Source organism: Aethalodelphis obliquidens, unplaced genomic scaffold, assembly GCF_003676395.1.
Source record: "Aethalodelphis obliquidens isolate GAN/ISIS:26980383/991018 unplaced genomic scaffold, ASM367639v1 scaffold44, whole genome shotgun sequence".
NCBI classification, from domain to species: domain Eukaryota; kingdom Metazoa; phylum Chordata; class Mammalia; order Artiodactyla; family Delphinidae; genus Aethalodelphis; species Aethalodelphis obliquidens.
The window spans coordinates 11,016,258-11,041,697 of NW_020837988.1; the positions used below are offsets into that span (position 1 = coordinate 11,016,258).

At 43.2% G+C, this 25,440-nt stretch overlaps 1 protein-coding gene across 8 annotated transcripts in view; it reads left to right on the top strand.

Annotated features, from left to right (window-relative positions):
• RPTOR (regulatory associated protein of MTOR complex 1) overlaps nt 1-25,440 on the top strand; it is a 352,077-nt gene that overhangs the window by 81,433 nt on the left and 245,204 nt on the right. For all 8 annotated transcript variants that reach the window (XM_027080947.1, XM_027080953.1, XM_027080952.1 and 5 more), the window contains exons 2-3: nt 3,061-3,163; nt 21,547-21,629. In XM_027080947.1, coding sequence (XP_026936748.1) covers nt 3,061-3,163; nt 21,547-21,629 — 186 coding nt within the window. The remainder of the gene's footprint in view (nt 1-3,060; nt 3,164-21,546; nt 21,630-25,440) is intronic.

Here is a 25,440-nt window from a genome sequence, read left to right on the forward strand (position 1 = left end):
CCACATGCTGCAGCTAAGAGCCCACCTGCCGCTACTGAAAATCCCACGTGCCACAACTAAAGATCCCTCATGCCGCAACTAAAGATCCAACCCAGCACAGCCAAATAATTAAATAAATATTAAAGAGAAAAGAAAATTTGAATAAACAGAGAAACACACTGTGTTCCTGTATGGAAAAATAGAATATCATAAGGATGTCATGTCTTGCCAAGTTTAGTTTATATGTTTAATGAAATTTTTTTGTATTTTGAATCCATTTCTATTCATTTAACATTTTAAGAATTTAATCTAAGTGTCATTCTGTTAAGAGTATATAATGGTGTGCTTAAATATTCCCTTATTTGCTTAAAATTTAGGTTGCTCCCACTTACTTTTCATGATAAGAAATGCTGTGAAGAAGGGCTTCCCTGGTGGCGCAGTGGTTGAGAGTCCACCTGCCAATGCAGGGGACACGGGTTCGTGCCTGGTCTGGGAAGATCGCACATGCTGTGGAGTGGCTAGGCCCGTGAGCCATGGCTGCTGAGCCTGTGCGTCCGGAGCCTGTGCTCCGCAGCAGGAGAGGCCACAACAGTGAGAGGCCTGCGTACCGCAAAAAAAAAAAAAGAAATGCTGTGAAGAAAATCTTTACACATAGAAAGTTCTCTCTTATTATATTTTGTACCTCCTATGACAGATTCTCGTAGAAGACAACTTAAAATACTCAGTGTTATCAATATGCAGCTTGATTAAACAACTTTAATCAAAATCTCCATGGGATTAAGAAATTGAATAACAATTAATTTGGAAAAAATAGGTGAATATAAATGTAGCCAAGTAAAAGTTTAAAAAAAATTGTGAAGAAGAAAACCAGGCTCTCCCAAGCATTGTGAAATGTTGTGAAGATAAATTAGTTAAATCAGTGAAGTATGTGACCCAGAAATAGAATTTGGTCTATGTGGGAATATATGCTAGAGGAGTCACTACAAACCTGTGAGTTTGGGGAGATTATTTAACAGGGGGAATTGGCACCATTGGGTAGTTTTTTGAGACAAAATTAATCCTCACCTGGTACCATATACCAAAATAATATCCAGCTGGATTAAAAGGGTGAAGTGTGGGCTTCCCTGGTGGTGCAGTGGTTGAGAGTCTGCCTGCCGATGCAGGGGACACGGATTCGTGCCCCGGTCCGGGAGGATCCCACGTGCCGCAGAGCGGCTGGGCCCGTGAGCCATGGCCGCTGAGCCTGCGCATCCGGAGCCTGTGCTGCGCAACGGGAGAGGCCGCAACAGTGAGAGGCCCGCGTACCGCCAAAAAATAAAAAAAAGGGGAGGGTGAAATGTGAAACAAGTGAAAACATTAGAGGAAAATCCCTGTATTCACCCACTCAGCAGATGGTCACTGAGCTAGGCCTGGGCCAGGTGTCTGCTCCTGCATGTCAACTCTGACCTTGGAGGAGCTGCAGGTGCACAGAGGAGCGTGAATGGGCCTGGCTCCACCAAGAGGAAGACATGGATGCTGGGGTGGTGTTGAGCAGGTGGCTCTGCCCTGACAGGGTCTGGGAAGGCCTTCCCGAGGAGTGGAGGTCTGAACCCGAGAGACCCCGAGCTGGTGAGGCCGTGCAAGGAGCCCTGAGGGGCTGTGTTTGAAGACCCAGAGGTCATGCTGGCAGACCAAGGGTGAGACTTGATGTGAGTGAAGAGCTTGGCAGGATCTGGAGCTTATGAGGCTTGAATAGCATGTGGAGCAGTTCACAGTGAATCTTGAAGGTTTTGGGAACTGATTGAAAACAGGGCAGTGTGCCAATGTGTTTGAAAGCCTGGACTGGGGGAGGCAGGGGAAGGGGTCCTAGGAAAATGGTGGAGCACAGGTTGGACGTGATGGTGGCTTACAGCTGGCAGATAGTGAAGTGGACAAACTCAGAGACATTCAGGAGCAGGACAAAAGAGATGGACGGGGAGTCACAGTGGGCACTGGCGCTCGGGAGCCTGGTGGAGGGAGCAGAGGCTCAGGTGGTCTTCCTAGCGGCCACCCTATTTGAAATGATATCTTGCCCCTCCTTGCAGGGATTTTTCTTTTATTTATTTATTTATTTGGCCATGCTGTGCAGCATACGAGATCTTAGTTCCCTGAGTAGGGGTCGAACTCGTGCCCCCTGCGTTGGGAACACGGAGTCTTAACCCCTGGACCACGAGGGAAGTCCCAGGGATTTTATTTCTTTGATTTACTACTGTATCTTCATTTTGTAAAAATAGCGGTTGGCACCTGGTAGGTGCTTAGTAAATATCTGTTGAACAAGTGAACTAATGAAGGATGAGTTCCAGATTTCTGGCTTGAGCAGCTGGATAGGTGGGGCTGACGTTTCCTAACACTGGGAAGTCGGAGTTGGAGCAGGAGCAGGTGTGGAGGAAGATGTATCAGCTGATGGGTCCAGGGCTTCGGTATGTCGAGAATCAGGAAGGAATCCAATGGCAAACACTAGACTAGGGAAATATTTACAATAAATTATGTGGATGCCATCTTTAATATGTAAAGAGTACATGAAAACCAATTAGAAAAGATCACTAATATTAGTAAATAAATGGTAGTATAAACATGAGTAGAAAATCCACAAAGGATACAAATATTTGAAAAAAATATTCAGCCTTATTAATACTAAAGAATGCAAACTAAATCAGTATGACAATTTCTCTCTCATCAAATTATTAACAATTTTAAATAATGAGAATAGCGATGAACTGGTCAGAATGTAAATTTGTGCAGAGTTTTTGTGAAGTAATTTGGCAGAATGTATAGAGTGTCTTAACATGTTTATATCTTTTGATCAAATAATTCTGTTTCTGGAAGTATATCATAAGGAAGCCTGAGAAAAGCCTCTCCTGCCATGTACTCTTCCCCATCTGCTTACTTGACTCTGAAACCCTGTCTTACTTGTGAAATACCCCTGGGGTGGCACAGGTAACAGGCGACTGAAGACCGGCTGTAGAAGCAGAGGGCTCTGTATGTCTGGGAACATTTTAACAACTGGAAAACTCATCAGTGAATTTCATATTGAATTATTTGTTTTTTCTGTTGTGTTTCTAGATGAAGACCGTCAGCGTTGCCTTAGTTTTGTGCCTGAATGTTGGTGTGGACCCTCCAGATGTGGTGAAGACTACTCCTTGTGCACGTTTGGAATGCTGGATTGGTAAGCGTGGGTCCCTCTCTTACAGCCTGTTGCAGGGGTCACTGCGTGGCGTTCTGGGCTTGGCAGGACTTGCCTCCACTGTCCTGGTCCAGTGCAGGCCTGTGATTGGTTTGTGTAAATCTGAAGATTTTATTTCATTTTGCAGTTATATAACCTTTAGGCTATTTTAGATACATTCACTTATGATTTGCAGTGGAGAAAGTGTCTCAAGAAAAATTGATAAGATAATGACTATTGGATTATATAATTTTCTCCTTTAAATTTGTCCTGTATCTGGCATGTAGTACAAGCTTTATTTATTGATTGATTGATTGATTGCTGTGTTGGGTCTTCGTTTCTGTGCGTGGGCTTTCTCTAGTTGCGGCGAGCGGGGGCCACTCTTCATCGCAGTGCGCAGGCCTCTCACTGTCGTGGCCTCTCTTGTTGCAGAGGACAAGCTCCAGACGCGCAGGCTCAGTAGTTGTGTCTCACGGGCCTAGGTGCTCCGTGGCATGTGGGATCTTCCCAGACCAGGGCTCGAACCCGTGTCCCCTGCATTGGCAGGCAGATTCTCAACCACCGCGCCACCAGGGAAGCCCAGTACAAGTTATATACACTTAAACCTGAATGACTGATGCCTGCATGCACAGTGCACAGTGAGGAGTCCCACCTAGCTCTTTCCAGGAGGAGGCGAGGCTGTTCATTGTCGTCATCCTCCTCGGAGCATCTTAGCACAGTGCTGACTAGAAATGGTGAGTGTGCACAACCTTCACTTGTTTCTGGTCTTAGGGAGAATGCATTAGGCTCCCACCACTAAATAGGGCATTAGCCAAAGTTTTTTTCTGATGCCTTTTCTAAGGTAAGAAGTTCACTTCTATTTTTAGTTTGCTGAGAGTTTCCTGTCAAGAATCAATGTTGCATCTTATAAAATGCTTTCTCAACATGTTGAGATAATCACCTGGCTTTTCTCCTTTAGTCTGTTGATGTGGTGAATTATATGGATTGATTTTTTGGTTGTTGAGCCAACCTTGAATTTCTGGCATAAACCTCACTTGTATTATCTTTTTCATATGTTCCTGGATTTGACTGCTAATAGTCTGTTAAGGAATTTTGCATCTCTGTTTATGAAGGATATTGGTCTATAGTTTTCTCATCTTCTAACATATTTGTTTGGTTTTGGTACCAAAATAATGCTTGGTCTCATTAAATGAGTTGAGAAGTATTCCCATCTTTTCTTTTTTATGGAAGAGTTTGTATTGATTTGGGTATTATTTCTTCTCTAAATTTTAGTGTAATTTACCAATGAAGCCATCACAGTATGAATTTTCCTTTGTTTCCGTCACTGATTATTCAGCTTTCTCTTGTTGGTAGGATCAGGGCAACCCCCCCACCCCCAGCTTTTTCTATTCTAAGCAAAAGCAGAAATTCCCTTTATCTACTTTAAATAGTAAAAATTACAAACTTATTATAATCTGAATTGGAAAAAAAAGTTATTTTTCCCACTTACCTGTCTCGCTACTCTTTAGGGGTGTCTTAGGATGACAGCCTTTGTTTCACAGCCTCCTGCCTGAAGCATAGGCCCCTTGTTCCCCAAGCCCGGTGTCAGTAGCTGTTTTCTGTGGTCAGTTTTCTTAGATGCTTTCTTGGCTGTCTGCCATCCCCTGGTGACTGTGCCGATTGAAATTGACTTCTTATTAGCCACCACTGACTGTTTCCACTTCATTTATCCCTTGTCAAAGCTGAATTTAATCAATTGTTTTCTATTTCCTCCCTCTTTATCTACTCTTCTGTTAGGTTTTTTAACACAGGGCTTCTCAACCTGGATCCTGGTGTGTACTCCTAGGGATGTGTGAGCCCGCTGGGATTGTGTGAGCGGTGGTGTCTGAGTATAGCATTGCACCTTCCGGGCTGAGGGCCCTTGGTTTTTATTAGATTCTCTAGGGGTCCTTTGCATCCTACCCTCCTGTCCCCAAATAGAAATCAAAGAACCCTCCCTCACATCTCACCCAGTCTCTTTGATCAGTATTTATGGGACAATGTTAATGAAAACGCAAAGAATTCCTTACTTCCTTCTTGGTGTGAAATCCAGCAAACGAATAGATTTTTTAATATTGTGTTCTTAAAAAAATTTTGCAATTCACGTATGCAATCTACTTTGTAATAATTTCGATGGATTTTGAATTCAAAAGGGCACATTGCCTTTTTTTAGATTTAATTTTATTTATTTATTTGTTTGTTTGTTTATTTATGGCTGCATTGCATCTTTGTTGCTGCGCGGGCTTTTTCTAATTGTGGTGAGTGGGGGCCACTCTTCGTTGCGGTGCGCGGGCTTCTCCTTGCAGTGGCTTCTCTTGTTGCGGAGCATGGGCTCCAGGTGTGCAGGCTTCAGTAGTTGTGGCCCGCGGGCTCAGTGGTTGTGGCATACAGGCTTAGTTGCTCCACGGCATGTGGGATCGTCCCGGACCAGGGATCAAACCCGTGTCCCCTGCGTTGGCAGGCGGATTCTTATCCACTGCGCCACCAGGGAAGTCCCCACATTGCCTTTTTTAAGTTGAAAAAATTTCGCTTGGCTTTTATTAAAAAGTGGGTCCTTATGTTGGTGATTTTAACAATATGGGATAAGAAAAAAAAAACTCTTAGAGATTTGATTCAGCAAATTTGTAATGGTGTCTAGCAGCCTGTATTTTAATTTTTATTTTGAAAAAACATTTTCAAAAGTTGCAAGTAGAGCACTAAGCAGTGTTTTTCCTGATTCATTTGAAAGTAAGCTGCTGAAATGATGCTCCATCACCTTGGAATCCTTTAGTGTGTGATTCCTACAAAGAAGAGTTTCTCTTTCATAATGACAACTCGGTCTTCACAGACAGGGGATTAACATGGATGCCCTGCTACTGGGTTAGCCTCAGGCTGCATTCAAGTTTGCCAGGTGTCCCCATAAGGTCCTTTATGGCACAAGGACCCTTCGCTGTATCACCCATTGCCCTTAATTTAGTCTCATTCAGGCTGCAGCAGGCCTCAGTCTTTCCTTAACCTTCATGACCTTGACATTCAGAAGATCACCGGTGCTCTGTTTAGCAGAACAACCGCTGATGTTTCATCGGGATTAAATTTTGTTTATGCCTCTTTGGCAAGAGTGTCATGGAAGAGATCCGCCTTCCTCTGTGGTGTCCTGTCAGGTGGCACGTGACTTTGATTTATCCCATTGCTGGTTATGTAACTCTTTTATCACTTGATTAAGTTGGTGTGGTACCTGAACTTCAGCTGTGAAATCCGCCCCCTTCCCTTTTGTAGTTAATAAGTATTTTGAGGGAAGAGGTGCTTTGGCTGCGTTAATATTTCTTTCCTCATCAGACTTTCAGTTTATTCAATTTGAAGTCATGGTTTCCTTTTTTATATTTTATATATTTTTATTCCTATTTTATATTATAATCAGTGGATTGTAGTCCAATATTACCATCATTTATCTTGATACTCCACTTGTTTCCCATTTAGCTAGTGGGAACCCATTCCCACTGGCTTATATGGCCTTTTGTCTTGCTTCCATCGTCCTTAGAGTTACATCTGTACTTTCTATCTCATCTTGTCTTTCCCTGCTCCATTCCTGGGATCAGCCATTTCTCCAAGGAGCCCAGTTCCTTTTAGTGGCAAATAGAATTTGAAAACCGAGATCTGGGTTCTAGGTGTTCTTATTGGAGCTGTGTACTGTGTTGTTTCTCCCATTGCCTCTCTCATTGGACGGAGCAAGGGAATGCACACATGCACACATGTGCATAATATATGTATGTGTTTCTGTGTGGACACACATTCATATCTATATTTCAGTATTATCTATACAAATAAAAAACATGCATTACATTAGTGCCTCCCATTCCAAACCAATAGGAATTTTCCGTATTTATAACTCTTCCTCTGACAGTGAGAACCTTGGTATCCTTCATCCTTAATATATTTACTAATTTGATGAATCCTCCTCTGTGAACCAACTTCTTATCCCTGTCATCATACTCCTTTATTTTATACCCAGCTTCTTCCCCCACAGGTGTCCGTGCTCCTCATTGCCTGGGCTCCGATACCCCATATGGGTCACCACTCCATGGACATACCTTCTTTCCTTCCCCCGTACAGGCTCTGAGCCCCTGATTGGACTTGACAGCTCATTCTGGGCCACCACAGTTACCCTCATCCTAGAGCAGGTGCCAACCTTGCCCAGACCTGCCTCTCCCACCAATGGCTTTAGGATTGTTCAAGAAGGGATTTCAGCATTTTCAACAAGTGCTTTAGGTTTCAGGCTTGGCTAGCTCAAGGGATGATGATATATCAGTAACCAAGATGGAGAGTTGGGGGCCAGCTGGGCTGGGGAGATAATGGGATTACATTTTGTGTAAGGTAAGGTGCTTCTGGAATGCTCAGAGTAGAGCCACCTTCCAGCAGACAGCTGGAAAGACCTCTCTGGTTGGAGAAAGGGATTTGGGGGATGTCACCTGCTGAGAATGTGCAGTGACTAGAGGGAGAGGAGCAGAGCCAGGCCATGAGTGAGTGGGGAGGGGTGCCGCCTGTGACAGAGACCCCTCTGGGTGGGCAGAGGTAGGAGGAGGGCCAGGTGCCACTGGATGAGAGTTTCAGGTTGGCATTGTCACAAGCTGTGGCTGCAGTTGAGTGAGAGATGCTGGGAGCCTGGAAGGCGAAGGGGAGAGGTACAGTGAAGGCTTGGCTGGCGAGGCAAGGAGACCCAGGCTTGATGACGGGTTGGTTCTGCCATTTTCAGGTTGGGAATACCTGGAGTATGTCATGGGTGGGGAAGGAGTCCCTAGGAAGACCCCCTGCAGGGGTTGGTGCCCTCATATAACCTAAAAAGCTGTTTCTGTTTAGAAGGCAACCAATCGATGTTTTATATGTGGTCTTAGCATTTTGTGCTCTGTCAGCAGAATTCAAAAGGTTTTGCACTCGTCAAGACCCCAGCTTATTCATTCCAGCTGTTTCACTCAGTGAGTTCCTTAACCATTTGGGGCCTTAGTTTCCTCATCTGCAAAATGGAGCTGATGATGGCGCCCATCTTTTGGCTGGAGGGCGATTAACTGGAGCGTGAACTGGGCTTAGCATGGGGACTGCCCTCAGCCAGGAGCAGCCCCCACGGGCCTGCACCCGCCTCCCCACCCCACCCAGCAGGCCAAGGTGCAGGGTGGGAGCTTGAGCTCTTCCTGCGTCTGTGCTACCTCTGCTCCGTTCTGTGTGCTCTCCCCAAAAGAGAGGGGAAAGAACCCTGTGCTTCTGTGCACAGGGCTGGGTAGGGATTACGAGTTGATTGCTTTATGGCTGCAGACACACATCAAACTGGTGAGACTGTGCTGGTTGAAACTGCCCTGATCTCAGGGACAAGGGGTCTGGGAGCTTGAGAAATAGACAGATTCTTACTTTCCAGTCCCTTTTTGTGTACCTGTGTGTGCACAGTCTCCATACACGTTGGGGAGAATCCTACTTCCAGAGGCTCAGAGGATGTAAGAGTCCCTGAAGCGGCCCTTTAGGTTTTCGTGTGGTGCCAGAACAAGCGAGTAGAGGTTGTACCACAGTACTCTGCAGTGATGGCCTGCCCTCCCTGCTGGACTGTTGCACAGCCAAGGCCCGGCTTCCGAGCTCCGGCTGAGGGAGGAGGAAAGGCGCACAGGCCCTGAGTAGCCCGGCAGGAGTGTGTATGCAGACATGAGGCCGTAGGAGTGGTCCGGGAGCTAAACGCCTCTCCCCGCCCCACCCCGCCCCACCCCTCTGTTCCTGTAGATAATAAGATGCTGTTTTATTTCTTGGAGGTGACACTCAGGGAAGCAGGGGGGAAGCTGTTTTGTTTTATGGCCCCACATTAAAGTAAAAACAATCCCGCTAAAGAACGGTGCTCCTATACCTGCTGGAGGAATCTGTGTTTTAGAACAGTGTAGATGAGCTGAGTGCTGAACAGGAGGGAGTATAATTTAGCCTTGATGTCTTTTATGTCTAGCTAATGGTAGCCGTGTATTACAGGTAAGAAGGCTATGGGTTTGTCGGATGCTTGGGAATTTGGTTATCCTAAGGAAATATTTGGGAGGCACTTTGCTTTGTTTCCCTTATTCCTTAGAGAAAAGCATTTTCTTCTTCCCTCCACACAAGTGGGCATTAAGAGACCTGTGTTGATGAGCTAAAAATAGTGGTGGTAGGCCTTTGCGTGTCGCTCTTGGTTTTACAGACACTTTCACAGACTGTCATCTGATTCTTACATCAGACTTGGGCTTGAGAGATAGTCGAGTTGGTCAACAGATGTTTGTTAAGTAGAGATCTACGTGTTAAGTGTAGAGGTATACACAGAAGAAATGTAGGTCGTGATCCTTGGGATTTCGCTGGAGACAAGATGAGAGCAAGGGAGACAGACCCCTCGAGCTCAGCAGATGTGGGGGAGTTGGAATGGGCCACACGGGTTGGGGGGGCTGCACGGGAGGTGAGAGTGAAGGACCCCGGGAAGAGAAGGAGCCTGGCAGTGGGGACCGAGCCCTGGGAGTGCTTGCTGGGCTCGCCCGGGCCCTGCTGCTGGATGCTGGGGCACGCCCCATGCCTGCACCTGGGACCCTTGCTCTAAGGGGCTCCTGGTTTAAACCCTGTTTTCTCTGTTCGGTGACACCAACCTCTTGTAGTAGTGTCTGGGTTTCCCCCGAAGGAGGACTGTGTAACTGCTCGGAGCCTCCCTTCCTCTCTACTGTGCAAAGTGACTTTTGTGTAAACAGCGAGGCCCATACTTAAAACAGGGCGTCCCAACCACCCCCTCAGCTCTTTTGAGAACACATCCAGCTCTTGGTGTTTGTATACAACACAGCAAAAGACAACAGGGACCTGGTCTACTTGTGGATATTTGGGGAGGGAGGTTGAGTGGTTAGGATGGGGCTTAATTGTAGAGAAGGCTCCTGCAGGATTCTGGCTCCCTTCCTAGGACCCTCAGGTACTGGGAGGATCGGGGTTGGGCCATTAGCCAGAGCATTACTGCCACGGTGCATACAGCTGAGGGGCTCCCAGCTCTGTCCTTGAGCTCAGTGAGATGAAATGCCTGTCACTCTGTGTGCTACTACTTATAAAATGTATGTAGATGATATTATGGCTGATAGAATACAGAGCCATTAAAAACCGTTTCTGATTTCAGTGGCCTTTTTGCCATTAAGTACTTTCTCAAGTAATAATTAGTTACACAACTGATTAGTGGCAGAGTCCTTGAAAGACATATAAAGAAATTTGCACTTGATCTGGGAGGCAGTGCTCAGTTAATAAGTCGATGAACAAATACTTAGGAAATGTCCACTAAATACAAGCTACAAAGAAGTACAAACGTTCCTTGAGCAGTGTGCTCTACATGTTTCTAAAATTTCAATTTGTACTGAAGGATAGCATACGTTCAGGAAGATGCACTGATTCAAATATGTAGTTGATAACTTTTCCCAAACTGATCAGACCCAGATCAAGAAACAATATTATCAGCGGCCTGGAAGCCCATCTTGTCTCTTGTCACCTTCTAGTCACCCAGGCCCGGGGCTCCACTGTATTGACAGCGCCTGTTATCTCCGCTGATTTTGCATGTTATCTAAATGGGAGCATTCAGGAGGCACTATAGGCCTTTTGGGGGAGTGACATCATAGAAGTATTATTTTAGAAGGATGCACTCTGCTGGTCTGTTGAGAGAAGACAGGTCAGTGGGTTGAGGAGATAGGGCAGTGAGCCCTACTGCGCTCCCTGGCCTCTGCCCTCTGCTCCCTGCAGCGTCTTCAGGAGCTGGCTGGGAGCAGGGAGTCTCAGTAGTGTCAACACAAGGTGCTGCTGGTTGGACCGATACAGTCGTAGCTGATGGTTGTAGTGACCATCACGTAGTGACCAACGTAGTTGCAGTGATGGGACACAGGGTCTTTTGAAGGAAAATTGGATAGGACATGGTAGTCGGGTTGTATAAATGTGAAGAAGATGGGGAGGTAAAAAAGGCTCTACTTTTTGGGCTGGCTGAATGCCAGCACCACCAGGAACCTTTGTGACCTTGGACTAAGTCATTTGACCGCTTTAAGCTTCAGCTTTCTCTTCTTTGTTATGAGGTGGGTTGGACTAAGTCCATGTCATTGTGAAGTTCTAAGCGTTATGAAATACAGAGGGTTATGCTGAAAAGCTTGCAGGCAGGGAGATTTATCAAGAGCTAAAATTTTATACAAATGCCAATTGCCATCTACTTTTCTTTCCATCCATCTATCCACCCACCCACCCACTCACTCACTCACTAATTCACTTCATTCATTAAGTAGAAACCCGTGAAGGCATTAGAAGAGAAGTGTTTTATTAAGACAGAACTACAATTTTAAATTTATGTTCTGTCCACTTCACCCTACATCAGATTGATAACATTGTCAGCAGTATCCACCCAGGAATTTAATTTTAGTTTACTTAAGTTATTTAGTTGTTTATTTTAGTAAATGTAGTATTAAATGCACCATTTTAGTCATCCTCATTCTTTCCCTCTCTTCACCTCCCCTCTCCCACTCACTGTCATATTCTTGGGAGGAAACCATAAAACTAATTGACCGCAGGGATTCCCAGTGGGTCAGATGTGACAGCCTCACTTAGTTTGATCACAGCCTGATGGTTGGCCGGTAGCTGCCCCTGCTCCTCCCTTGGGTGGTGGTATTTTGATCCGAGACCAGGGGAAGAAGAGTGGGTGCTGCTGTCGGCCACCACTACTGATGAGGCTCCAGTGTCTGTTGGGCCGTCGGTGAGGTGCACAGAGAAGTGTGGTGTGCCTCTCTCCAGCTCCCACATGCTTTCCACATGCCCTTGCTGGGAACAATGCGGGGAGGAAGGGGCAGGTGGGGGCCTGGGCTTTCCAGAGGGTGAAGTCCGAGGAGGAGGTGTAGTTTTCGTCCTCCCTGCACTCTGGGCCTTTGGAACTCCCTCCCTCCCTTTGCCTTTGTCGTGGTTCTTTAGAGGATGTGCCTAAGAGCTGCCACTGATCAATGTGATTCCTGGGCAGGCCTTTATCTTTTTACAGAGAAAACCACTTCTGTTCTCTTAGCCATAGGTTGCCTATGGCCAGAGTGCTGACCACAAGGGCACTGCATGGAAGTGTGGATGCATGAATTAGACGTGTTCAGACCAGCTCTGACATTTACTCTGTTGGTCATCATTCACAGGACATGACCAGCTATTTGACGGCTTCAGTTTGTTGAAGCTGTTTTCTGCTTCCCTTTGCTTTGGTTCCCTTTGCTCTGTTTCCCTTCCCTATGCACTTAGGTGGCCCTTAATTTTAACTTTTCAGATCCCAATTCATTCCTGTCTCTTGCCAGTCTTGTGATTCAGATTAGAGCAGCGTTGATTGCTGTCATTATAATTCTTTTGAGACCTTAACACTCTGTTCCTGCCATATCAGAGAGAGCTAAAGATTAACATCTAATTTCTTTAGTTATGGATTAAAACAAGTTTACCATAATTCTTCCAGATAAGTTAGTTACAACCCAATTTTCACCAGGTTTCCCTCAGCCAGAGCTGCTCATCAGGTCACTGGCCTCTTCTGAAGCTATTGAATTAGACTTTCCAGGGTGGGGCCTGGCATCTCTATGAAGAGTCCTTGATGACTTTGACATGTCCATGGTAAAGGCCCCTTCCAACTCCAAAGTCCTGTTACTTAATTTTATAATTCATTTTTGTGTTATTTTATTTTTATCAAGGTAACATATGCATATCTTAAAATTCAAATAGTACTAAAAGGTAGATTAAGAAAGAGCTCTGTCCTGCTCCCACCCTTCCCTGAGGGGCTACTCTGATTGAGTCCTTTCTTGTCTATACATGTATATATAACCTTTTCCCCTGTAGTTACAAATTTGCTAAATTTTCTGTGAACTTATGAGTTTATTTTATTTTTTACGTATATTCCAGTACATCTGTCAAATGCTATCAATATTTTTTCCAGTGCTCAGATAATCTGTTACTTTTTTAAAAAACACTCCTCTAGCTCCTGTTGGGCTCCTTGGTCTCTGGATCTGGTACATGGGTGACTTGTGTTTTTTCTTTTTCTGTTTCTCTCTGTCTGTTTCTCACTGTCTCTCTCATTTCCTGGATCCTTTGTTGCCTTCTTTTGTGGCCTGTTTCCCAAGAAGAGGAACATGAGATACAGGTTTTGTGTTTACATGTCTGAAAAGACCTGTATTTTACCCTCAGACTTGAATATCAGGTTGAAATTATTTTCACAGAGGATTTGAAGGCATTGCTCTATTTTGTCCAGCTTATAATGCTGTTGGGAAATCCAGAGCTTTTCCCATTCCTGATTCTGTGTTTGTGATCTGATTTTTCTCTATGGATTTTTCTTTGTCTTTCTTTCTTTTTTTTTTTTTTTTGTGGTGCCATGCGGCTTGTGGGATCTTAGTTCCCTGACCAGGGATCGAACCTAGACCCCGGCAGTGAGAGTCCTAACTACTGGACTGCCAGGGAATTCCCTGTCTTTTGTTTTTTAACAATTGGATTATGATGTGTCAGGGTGTCCTTGGGTTAATCCTGTTTGTGGTTCCCTGAGCTTCTGGAATCTGTTAGTTTACATCGCTGACCAAATTGGGGAAGTTAACAGGCATTATATCTTAAACTACTTTTTGAGCTCTCCACTTACTTTTCTCTTTCTGAGACTCTGATGACACTAACATTAGACCTTTTGTTATTGTCCCCCAGTCCCTTTAGGCTCCTTTCTTGGGAGTCATTCCATTTCTACAAAGAGGAATCTCGAATTCTCTACCAGGGCGGGATTGTTCAGCGGTGGCCAGGAGGAGAGGAGAGATGAGCTGATATACTTTGTGGAAGATAGTATTTGAGAGGGATAGTATATTGAGAGGGAGAGTTGGGGCAGAGTTAGTATTAATACATGGAAAACAAGGAGACTGAAAAACAATTCAAGAAAGATGTCATTTTCATACACTACTTGGCTCAGCATTGAATAATATTTCCATAGGCATTACTAATGTAAAACACTGAATATTAATTTAATAAAAATGTGATGTGGTTATGTTGGGAGAATAGGGAATGGGGGAGTGGGATGGTGGCTGAAGAGAGGACAGTTCTGTCCTCTGAGAAGTGAGGCTTGGGATGTGGATGGAGGGGTGTAAGGTTGGATCTTAACAAATGGCACCACGAAACAGAGGAAAACTTCAAGTGAGCTTTATTAGGGAGCGCTCCCAGGCGAGGTTCACTGGTCCGAGAGAAAGGGGGCCAGAGAAGTCGTGCCCGGGCGAGGGTTGGGCAAGATTTTATAGGGGAAGAAGGGAAAGGGGTGTGGTGAATCTGGGAGGGCGCAGGGTATTCCTTATTTGGTGGTCTTTTCGGGTATCCTGGGGGACCGTTAATCCCGCCCCTGGAAAGGCGGGAAGGCTGGGCTGGTTTCAAAATCCCCAGGTCAGTTCCTGGAACTGGGTGGTCTGGAATGTCTCCAGGGCAGTTTCTGGAACTGGGTGGTCCAGAGAATTTCGTTCTGATGCAACCTGTGAATCTGATTGTGTTCCCCTGCCTCAGGCCAGTTGGCCTTACAGAGGGGCAGGACTGCTGCTGTTTTGTTGAAAGCCTTGTGATGCTATCTGCCTTAAGCCAAGTATATATGTATAACTTTGAGTTTAAAGAAGCCCATGGAAATGCTCTGGTTAAAAGGGAGAGGCTGAATATCCTAGAGCATGGAGTTTAGTGTCTGAGAAAGTGGAACGGTCTGGAATCCAGAACATAGAGTGGAATAATTAGTCACAGTTTGGAGGAGAATTAGATAAAAGACAAGTATTCTACCTATCCAGTAGTCTAACCTCTTCCTTTGAAAAAAATGCTTTCTGATTGAAATTAGAGACACTGTTGAAAAGTTTCCTACAGCTGTTAAAGTGTGGTCTGTGGACCACTGGGGGTTCCTGAGACCCCTTCAAGGATCCACGGGGTTGAGACTATGTTGTAATAACATTAAGATGTTATTGGCCTCTCACTCCCTCTTGCGAGAGCACCGGAATCACAACTAACTGCTGAACAGTCATCGACAGGAAGACACTGGAACTCACCAAAAAAGATATCCCACATCCAAAGACAAAGGGGAAACCACAATGAGATGGTAGGAGGGGTGCAATCACAATAAAATCAAATCCCATAACTGCTGGGTGGTTGACTCACAAACTGGAGAACACTTATACCACAGAAATCCACCCACTGGAGTGAAGGTTCTGAGCCCCACGTCAGGCTTCCCAACCTGGGGTCCGGCAACGGGAGGAGAAATTCCTAGAGAATCAGACTTTGAAGGCTAGTGGGATTTGATTGCAGGACTTTGACAGGACTGGGGGAAACAGAGACTCCACTCTTGGAGGGCACACACAAAGTAGTGTGTGCATCGGGACCCAGGAGAAGGAGCAGTGACCCCATAGGAGACTGAACCGGACCTACCTGCTAGTGTTGGAGGGTCTCCTGCAGAGGCAGGGGGTGGCTGTGGCTCACCGTGGGACACTGGCAGCAGAAGTTCTGGGAAGTACTCCTTGGCATGAGCCCTCCCAGAGTCCGCCATTAGCCCCACCAAAGAGCCCGGTAGGCTCCAGTGCTGGGTCACCTCAGGCCAAACAACCAACAGGGAGGGAACTCAGCCCCACCCATCAGCAGACGAGTGGATTAAAGTTTTACTGAGCTCTGCCCACCAGAGCAACAGCCAGCTCTACCCACCACCAGTCCCTCTCATCAGGAAGCTTGCACAAGCCTCTTAGATAGCCTCATCCACCAGAGGGCAGACAGCAGAAGCAAGAAGAGCTACAATTCTGCAGCCTGTGGAAGGAAAACCACATTCACAGGAAGATAGACAAAATGAAAAGGCAGAGGACTTTGTACCAGATGAAGGAACAAGATAAAACCCCAGAAAAACAACTAAATGAAGTGGAGATAGGCAACCTTCCAGAAAAAGAATTCAGAATAATGATAGTGAAGATGATCCAGGACTTCGGAAAAAGAATGGAGGCAAAGATGGGGAAGATGCAAGAAATGTTTAACAAAGACCTAGAAGAATTAAAGAACAAACACCTAGAAGAATTAAAGAACAAACAGAGATGAACAATACAATAGCTGAAATGAAAAATATACTAGAAGGAATCAATAGCAGAATAACTGAGGCAGAAGAACGGATAAGTGACCTGGAAGACAGAATGGTGGAATTCATTGCCGTGGAACAGGATAAAGAAAGAAGAATGCAAAGAAATGAAGACAGCCTAAGAGACCTCTGGGACAACATTAAATGCACCAACATTCACATTATAGGGGTCCCAGAAGGAGAAGAGAGAGAGAAAGGACCCGAGAAAATATTTGAAGAGATTATAGTCGAAAAGTTCCCTAACATGGGAAATGAAATAGCCACCCAAGTCCAGGAAGCACAGAGAGTCCCAGGCAGGATAAACCCAAGGAGAAACATGCTGAGACACATAGTAATCAAATTAACAAAAATTAATGACAAAGAAAAATTATTGAAAGCAACAAGGGAAAAATGACAACATACAAGGGAACTCCCATAAGGTTAACAGCTGGTATCTCAGCAGAAACTCTACAAGCCAGAAGGGAGTGGCACGATATATTTAAAGTGATGAAAGGGAAGAACCTACAACCAAGATTACTCTACCCAGCAAGGATCTTATTCATATTCGACAGAGAAATCAAAAGTTTTACACACAAGCAAAAGCTAAGAGAATTCAGCACTACCAAACCAGCTCTACAGCAAATGCTAAAGGAACTTCTCTAAGTGGGAAACACAAGAGAAGGAAAGGACCTACAAAAACAAACCAGTAACAATTAAGAAAATGATAATAGGAACATACATATCGATAATTACCTTAAATGTGAATGGATTAAATGCTTCAAGCAAAAGACACAGGCTCACTGAATGGATACCAAAACAAGACCCATATATATACTACCTACAAGAGACCCACTTCAGACCTAGGGACACATACAGACTGAAAGTAAGGGGATGGAAAAAGATATTCCATGCAAATGGAAATCAAAAGAAAGCTGGAGTAGCAATACTCATATAAGATAAAATAGACTTTAAAATAAACAATGTTCCAAGAGACAAGGAAGGACACTACATAATGATCAAGGGATCAATCCAAGAAGAAGATATAACAATTATAAATATATATGCACGCAACATTGGAGCACCTCAATACATAAGGCAACTGCTAACAGCTATAAAAGAGGAAATCGACAGTAACACAATAATAGTGGGGGACTTTTAACACCTCACTTACACCGATGGACAGTTCATCCAGACAGAAAATTAATGAAACACAAGCTTTAAATGATACAATAGACCAGATAGATTTAATTGACATTTATAGGACATTCCATCCTATAATGTACTATATTACGCTTTCTTCTCAAGTGCACACGGAACATTCTCCAGGATAGATCACATCTTGGGTCACAAATAAAGCCTCAGTAAATTTAAGAAAATTGAAATTATATCAAGCATCTTCTCTGAGCACAGTGCTATGAGATTAGAAAGCAATTACAGGGAAAGAAACATAAAAAAACACAAACACATGGAGGCTAAACAATGTGTTACTAAATAACCAAGAGATCACTGAAGAAATCAAAGAGGAAATCAAAAAATGTCTAGAGACAAATTACAATGAAAACACAACGATCCAAAACCCATGGGGTGCGGCAAAAGCAGTTCTAAGAGAGTTTATAGCAATATGACCCTACCTCAAGAAACAAGAAAAATCTCAAATAAACAATGTAACCTTACACCTAAAGGCACTAGAGAAAGAAGAACAAACAAAACCCAAAATTAGTAGAAGGAAAGAAATCATAAAGATCAGAGCAGAAATAAATGAAATAGAAACAAAGAAAACAATAGCAAAGATCAATAAAACTAAAAGCTGGTTCTTTGAGAAGATAAACAAAATAGATAACCCTTTAGCCAGACTCATCAAGAAAAAGAGGGAGAGGACTCAAATCAATAAAATTAGAAATGAAAAAGGAGAAGTGGGGCTTCCCTGGTGGCGCAGTGGTTGAGAGTCCGCCTGCCGATGCAGGGGACACGGGTTCGTGCCCCGGTCCGGGAAGATCCCACATGCCGCAGAGCGGCTGGGCCCGTGAGCCATGGCCGCTGAGCCTGCGCGTCCGGAGCCTGTGCTCCACAACGGGAGAGGCCACAACAGTGAGAGGCTCGCGTACCACAAAAAAAAAAAAAAAAAAGGAGAAGTTACAGTGGACACCACAGAAATACAAAGCATCATAAGAGACTACTACAAGCAACTCTATACCAAGAAAATGGACAACCTGGAAGAAATGGACAAATTCTTAGAAAGGTGTAACCTTCCAAGACTGAACCAGGAAGAAATAGAAAATATAAACAGACCTATCACAAGTAATGAAATTGAAACTGTGATTTAAAAAAACTTACAATAAACAAAAGTCCAGGACCAGGTGGCTTCACAGATGAATTCTATCAAACATTTAGAGAAGGGCTAACACCCATCCTTCTCAAACTCTTCCCAAAAATTGCAGAGGAAAGAACACTCCCAAACTCATTCTACAAGGCCACCATCACCCTTATACCAAAAGCAGACAAAGATACTACAAAAAAAGAAAATTACAGACCAATATCACTGATGAATATAGATGCAAAAATCCTCAACAAAATACTAGGAAACATAATCCAACAACACATTAAAAGGATCATTCACCATGATCAAGTGGGATTTCTTCCAGGGATGGAGGATTCTTCAATGTACGCAAATCAATCAACGTGATATACCATATTAACAACTTGAAGACGAAAAACCATATGATCATCTCAATAGATGCAGAAAAAGCTTTTGACAAAACTCAACACCCATTTATGATAAAAACTCTCCAGAAAGTGGGCATAGAGGGAACCTACCTCAACATAATAAAGGCCATATACCACAAACCCACAGCAAACATCATTCTCAATGGTGAAAACTGAAAGCATTTCCTCTAAGATCAGGAACGAGACAAGGATGTCCACTCTCACCACTATTATTCAACATAGTTTTGTAAGTCCTAGCCACGGCAATCAGAGAAGAAAAAGAAATAAAAGGAATACAAATTGGAAAAGAAGAAGTACAACTGTCACTGTTTGCAGATGACATGATACTATACATAGAGAATCCTAAAGATGCCACCAGAAAACTACTAGAGATAATCAATGAATTTGGTAAAGTTGCAGGATACAAAATTAATGCACAGAAATCTCTTGCATTCCTATACACTAATGATGAAAATTCCGAAAGAGAAATTAAGGAAACAATCCCATTCACCATTGCAACAAAAAGAATAAAATACCTAGGAATAAACCTACCTAAGGAGGTAAAAGACCTGTACTCAGAGAACTATAAGACACTGATGAAAGAAATCAAAGATGACACAAACAGATGGATATACCATGTTCTTGGATTGGAAGAATCAATATTGTGAAAATGACTATACTACCCAAAGCAATCTACAGATTCAATGCAATCAACCCCTATCAAATTACCAGTGGCATTTTTTACAGAACTAGAACAAAAAAATCTTAAAATTTGTATGGAGACACAAATAGCCAAAGCAGTCTTGAGGGGAAAAAGTGGAGCTGGAGGAGTCAGGAGTCAGACTCCTGACTTCAGACTATACTACAAAGCTACAGTAATCAAGACAATATGGTACTGGCACAAAAACAGAAATATAAGATCAATGGAACAGGATAGAAAGCCTAGAGATAAACCCACACACCTGTGGTTAACTAATCTATGACAAAGGAGGCAAGGATATACAATGGAGAAAAGACAGTCTCTTCAATAAGTGGTGCTGGGAACACTGGATAGCTACATGTAAAAGAATGAAATTAGAACACTTCCTAACACCATACACAAAAATAAACTCAAAATGGATTCGAGACCTAAATGTAAGACCAGACACTATAAAACTCTTAGAGGAAAACATAGGAAGAACACTCTTTGACATAAATCACAGCGAGATCTTTTTTGATCCACCTCCTAGAGTAATGGAAATAAAAACAAAAATAAACAAATGGGGTCTAGTGAAACTTAAAATTTTTTGCAAAGCAAACTATAAGCAAGACAAAAATCAACCCTCAGAATGGGAGACAATATTTGCAAACAAATCAATGGACAAAGGATTAATCTCCAAAATATATAAACAGCTCATGCAGCTCAATATTAAAGAAACAAACAACCCAATCAAAAAATGGGCACAAGACCTAAATAGACATTTCTCCAAAGAAGACATACAATGGCCAAGAAGCACATGAAAAGCTGCTCAACATCACTAATTATTAGAGAAATGCAAATCAAAACTACAGCGAGGTATCACCTCACACCAGTTAGAATGGGCATCATCAGAAAATCTACAAACAACAAATGCTGGAGAGGGTGTGGAGAAAAGGGAATCCTCTTGAACCGTTGGTGGGAATGTAAATTGATATAGCCACTATGGAGAACAGTATGGAGGTTCCTTAAAAAACTAAAAATAGAATTACCATATGACCCAGCAATCCCACTACTGGGCATATATCCTGAGAAAACCATCTTTCAAAAAGACACATGCACCCCAATGTTCATTGCAGCACTATTTACAACAGCCAGGTCATGGAAGCAACCTAAATGCCCATCGACAGATGAATGGATAAAGAAGATGTGGTACCTATGTACAATGGAATATTACTCAGCCGTAAAAAGGAACGAAATTGAGTCATTTGTAGAGACGTGGATGGATCTAGAGACTCATACAGAGTGCTATTACTTTTAAATGAATAAAGATATATTTTAAAATTTTCTCATCTGAATTTTGAATATAGTAAATGCCGATAGGTACAGCCACATAAACAAAAGTTCTTTGGGACACTCCACGATTTTAGAGTGTGAAAAGGACTCAAGACCAGATAAATTTCAGGACTTGCTGGTCTAGAGTTATTTGCTCTAGAAGCTCCTCCTGAAGTGAATAGGTAAACCCAGAATGAATAGGGGTACAGGACCCCTTGTCCACAGGGTGGGTCTCTTTTCCACAGAATCACAGCCTGGGCCTGAATAGGAGCACAAGATAAAGCAGTAAGAGGGCAAGAGAACCATAGGTGCTGAAATAACAAACGTGGATGAAAGGAAACAATCACGGGGCCAGTGATGTTAATAAAAACAATTTTCTCTAGAAAGGTGAAGAGTTGTGGCTTTTCAGTCTATTCGGGTGCCTTAGCGGTTCCATAAGTCTGGCTAAACACAGGTAAACCTCAAGCCCTGTTGTGTTGTCTTTAGTCAGAGGTGACTTTGAAGTGACTTGTGTGAGAGGAAACTCTGAAAGAGAGATTTAGCAAGGAGGAAATGCACAAATAAAGAACTTACTCCTTCTCATTGCTTTCCCAGATCCTCTGTCAATGGGTCCTCAGAAAGCCCTGGAAACCATTGGTGCGAATTTACAGAAGCAGTACGAGAACTGGCAGCCAAGGGTAAGTTCTTTATTTGCTTTCCTTTTTCTTTCTTACAGGGAAATTTAGTTTCTTGGTTTTAAACAATCTTTGAATCCAGATCCTCACCTCATATAATCCAGTGATTGGACACTCCCCGTGGCAGGCTTGCAACCCCTTTCTGTCTGTTGATGTGCTCCATGGATTCATAATGAAGCACATGCCCTAGTATGAGCCATTAATTGGATGGTCTGTTATTTATTTTGCCTACGCTTTCCCCTGAAATATTTGGAAAAGAAAAAGTGTTTTTCATGTTACTCTTAAATCGCGGTTTTTATTTTACACAGGAAATGTATTTTCAGTCATTTTCTGCAACCTCAACTACTTAGAGCTATTTCTCCCATCTTCAATTTTCAAATAGTTGAGGAAAAAAGCAGTCAGCATTCAAAAGGTGACACCTGTTATATGCTTTGCCTTTGATTCAAAAGGTAAGGTTCTTTTTAGGGAGTCAGTTACCAGTTACTGTGTCTTCTGTTGCCTATATCTTACCATTTTTAAAAAAGAAAAGTGGTATAGAATATAACAACTCTGTCAGATTGCCTTTAGATCTCAAGTTATTTGTAAACCGCCCGAAGACATATTTTATTTAGTCTTTCTCATTAACTAGTTTGAGGATTTAATAATTCTAATAGAAAATTAGAAATCTGGGGTGTTTATGGAGGTGCCTTTCCATACAGCTTTGTGTGATGCTGGTTCTGGAATTATCTATAGGACGTGACAAGGAGGGGGTGGTGAGCAGGTGGCCTTGCCGGCATGCCTCCCATGGGTCTTTGCTTCTCCATTTCGGGCGTAAGCCTAATGGGAATGTCTTGGAGAACCAGCAAACACTTGCCCGTCTGGCATTTTCGTTCGTGGATTATTTATCCACGTGATCTGGATTTAGGAATTCTTCATGGATTATTTACATTCCAAGAGCAGAGAATGGCCAGGAATAAATTTGTTCCTGCCTGTGATGGTGCCCTTGGTAATTTTTTTACTGTTGCTTATGGTGCCAGGTGACTAATGTCACAAAATATCTCTGTGCCGCTGCTGTGTCCTTGTGCTTTGCATTTCTAACTTTTCAAGTCAGTAGTAATGGACTCTTGTCCTTCCTTCCCCCCTCCCTTCCCCTCCCCTCCCCTCCCTTCTTTCTTTCCTTCCTTCCTTCCTTCCTTCCTCCCTTCCTCCCTCCCTCCGTTCCTTCTGTGTGGTATGTGGGATCTTAGTTCTCTGACTGGGGATTGAACCTGTGCCCCCTACAGTGGAAGCGTGGAATCTTAACCACTGGACCGCCAGGGAAGTCCTTGGGCTCTTGTTCTTTAGAAGGCAGTTTCTTAGTGGAGATTTTCATCTATGTCTAAAGGCTTTGCTTTTTCCTCCCTTGAATTTGTTACCTCTTGGTGGTTTATATAAAAATTCAGTAGCATTTTTCTTGAGAGTACAGTGTGTTTGGGGCTTGGATGAGGACCAGAAAGATATTTAGATGGTGTGTTCCTTTAAAAATAGTTGAGATGCCGCATGTTATCAGTAGAAAATAGTTTCTTTGAGGACTTTGAAGGTACTCCAGGCTAGACAGGCACTTAGGGGTGAGTGAGAGGCGTAGACAGACCTTATCGTCCACATGGGGCAACGTGCACAGGTAATATCGGAAGACACGATGTCACTGGCAGATGGAAGGTTGAGAACCAGCACTACTAAAATTTAAAAGAATGCCTTTCTGACTTAGCTACTTCTGACCCTCCTCTGGGTTTGACTTTATGCTTTTGCTCTTTGCTAGACACATTTGTTTAAAAAAGAACGTGACCAGATCTACTGATTGTATTCTTCATAGGAAGGGTCTCTGCTGTTTTAATTACTTTCTTCCTTTTAAAGAATTATTATATAGAAGATACAGTCTTTTAGAATGCATATTTAGTATATCAAGACATTACATGTTCATTACATTTGGTGTGGTGTGTAATTTTTGTGCGTGTGTATGTGTTCTAAGAGTTGATTTACTGCTAGCTTTATTATTAGTTTAGCTTGGTAGGTATTAGTAAGTTCATGCTAGCTGACAGTAAATGGAATCTTCTACACTGGGATTATTATTATTTTTAATCTAAATTTCTGTCTATGAGCAGATCTCTTCCATGCTATCAGGAAGAGGCATTAGCGTGTAAGGCAGGTAACATTATATAGAGAGAAATGATTGCAGATCCAAAAATGACAGTGTAGAATCACATATAGGACAGAGAAATTACCTTCCCAGGATAGTGGGAGGGCTAACCTTGGGTGGCCAGTAGCAGTACAAAGGAGTATAGTCCTCTGGGTAGACGGTTGTTAGTCTGAGAAAATTTGTTAAAGTTAGTGAGATTTCAAGAACAGATCTATAATGTAATTTTTTGAAGGAGAGAGAGTTCAAAGGGCTGATGAGGGAGAATGTTTACAGATTATTGGATGCCTAGGAAAAGGTGCCAGCGTACCAGTGTGGGGTGGGATTCCATCTGGGTTGGTTTATAAAGTAGAATTGGAATAAAGTATCAGCTATAGCCTAGAAAGAAGCAGTTCCTGCAGACAGGGTGAGATCTTTTGCCTGCATTCAGGAAGCAGACACAACAATGAATCCTTAATATTTTCATTTTTGAATGCCAAGACCATTACATTCATTTTTAAGTACTATAAAAATGTTTAAAATGTTGCTACTACAGACTCTTAGTGGGACTTACATATTTCAGAAGCCTAAGGTAACAGTGCAGCGGGATGCCTGACTGGCTCGCTGGTATCAGTCATGGGGCTGTGCAGTATTCACTGGGCAATAATGGCACGTGTCCTGGTGCAAGTGCACGCTTCTCTGTTCTGCACCCCTTCACGTGGGTTACGGGAGAGGGAGGGAGGCCTGGCATCCGATGGTGTGGTTTTCAGAGTGTGGCAGCCTCATGCTTCCTCATAGAGTTTGCACAAAACGTGAGGCAGTCACCAAGCTCAGATGTTTGTGCATGGGCGCCTGGTTCCTAACTATAAATCAGGGTCCTTTGAAACATTGCAGAGCAAAACACACACCACTTCATTGCACTCTACAGGGCTCTCGAGTTTTTTGCAGTAATAAAGAGAGGTTGGTTGCATCTGCAATAAAACAATGGGAACGTTATTAAATTTCTAGACCTTTGATGTAGATACCCATAGATCTGGTTTTCTCTCTCTGTGTCCTGTACTGCAAGACTCACAAAGGTTGGGCCACTGGAAATAAGGTCATTTTCATTAGTGTTTGCAGAAATCTTTGCATGCCTCCACGTTGCCATGGATGGGAGCAGGCTGGGGAATCCTGTGACTTCCATCTCGTCCAGGGAGTGCAGAAAATCAACCACTGAAAACCTGTCAGCATCATAAGAGTGATACCTTGATGAGCTGATATCCTTCCTGGTTAAAATCCTTCTGGTTTTTCCTCTTTACTTTTCTAGCTTTAACTATTAAAGATTAAACATTTTGATAAAGGTGATTTGGGGTCAAGAAGGAGTTTAGAGAAACCATGACGATGATGTTTTTTTCTGAAGCTGCCAGACTATCTGGCCCAGGTTTCCTTGACAGGCCGATTGAGCCCTTTTCTAAATAATTTATCAGTTTGCCATGGGTGAAATATTTCTTCTGATTAAATTTAAGACTTTGCCTTATTACCTTGTAGGTACATAAATTTGTGTTTCTGCGGGAGATTGAAGGAAAAATGCCAACTGTTGTTTCAGCTGAAAATCCTGCAGTTAAATAAACCTCACTCAGTTCAACATAAGTCTTAACTGAAAGTTTTATTGGGAGATGGGAGCAGGAGATTATAAAGCTGAGC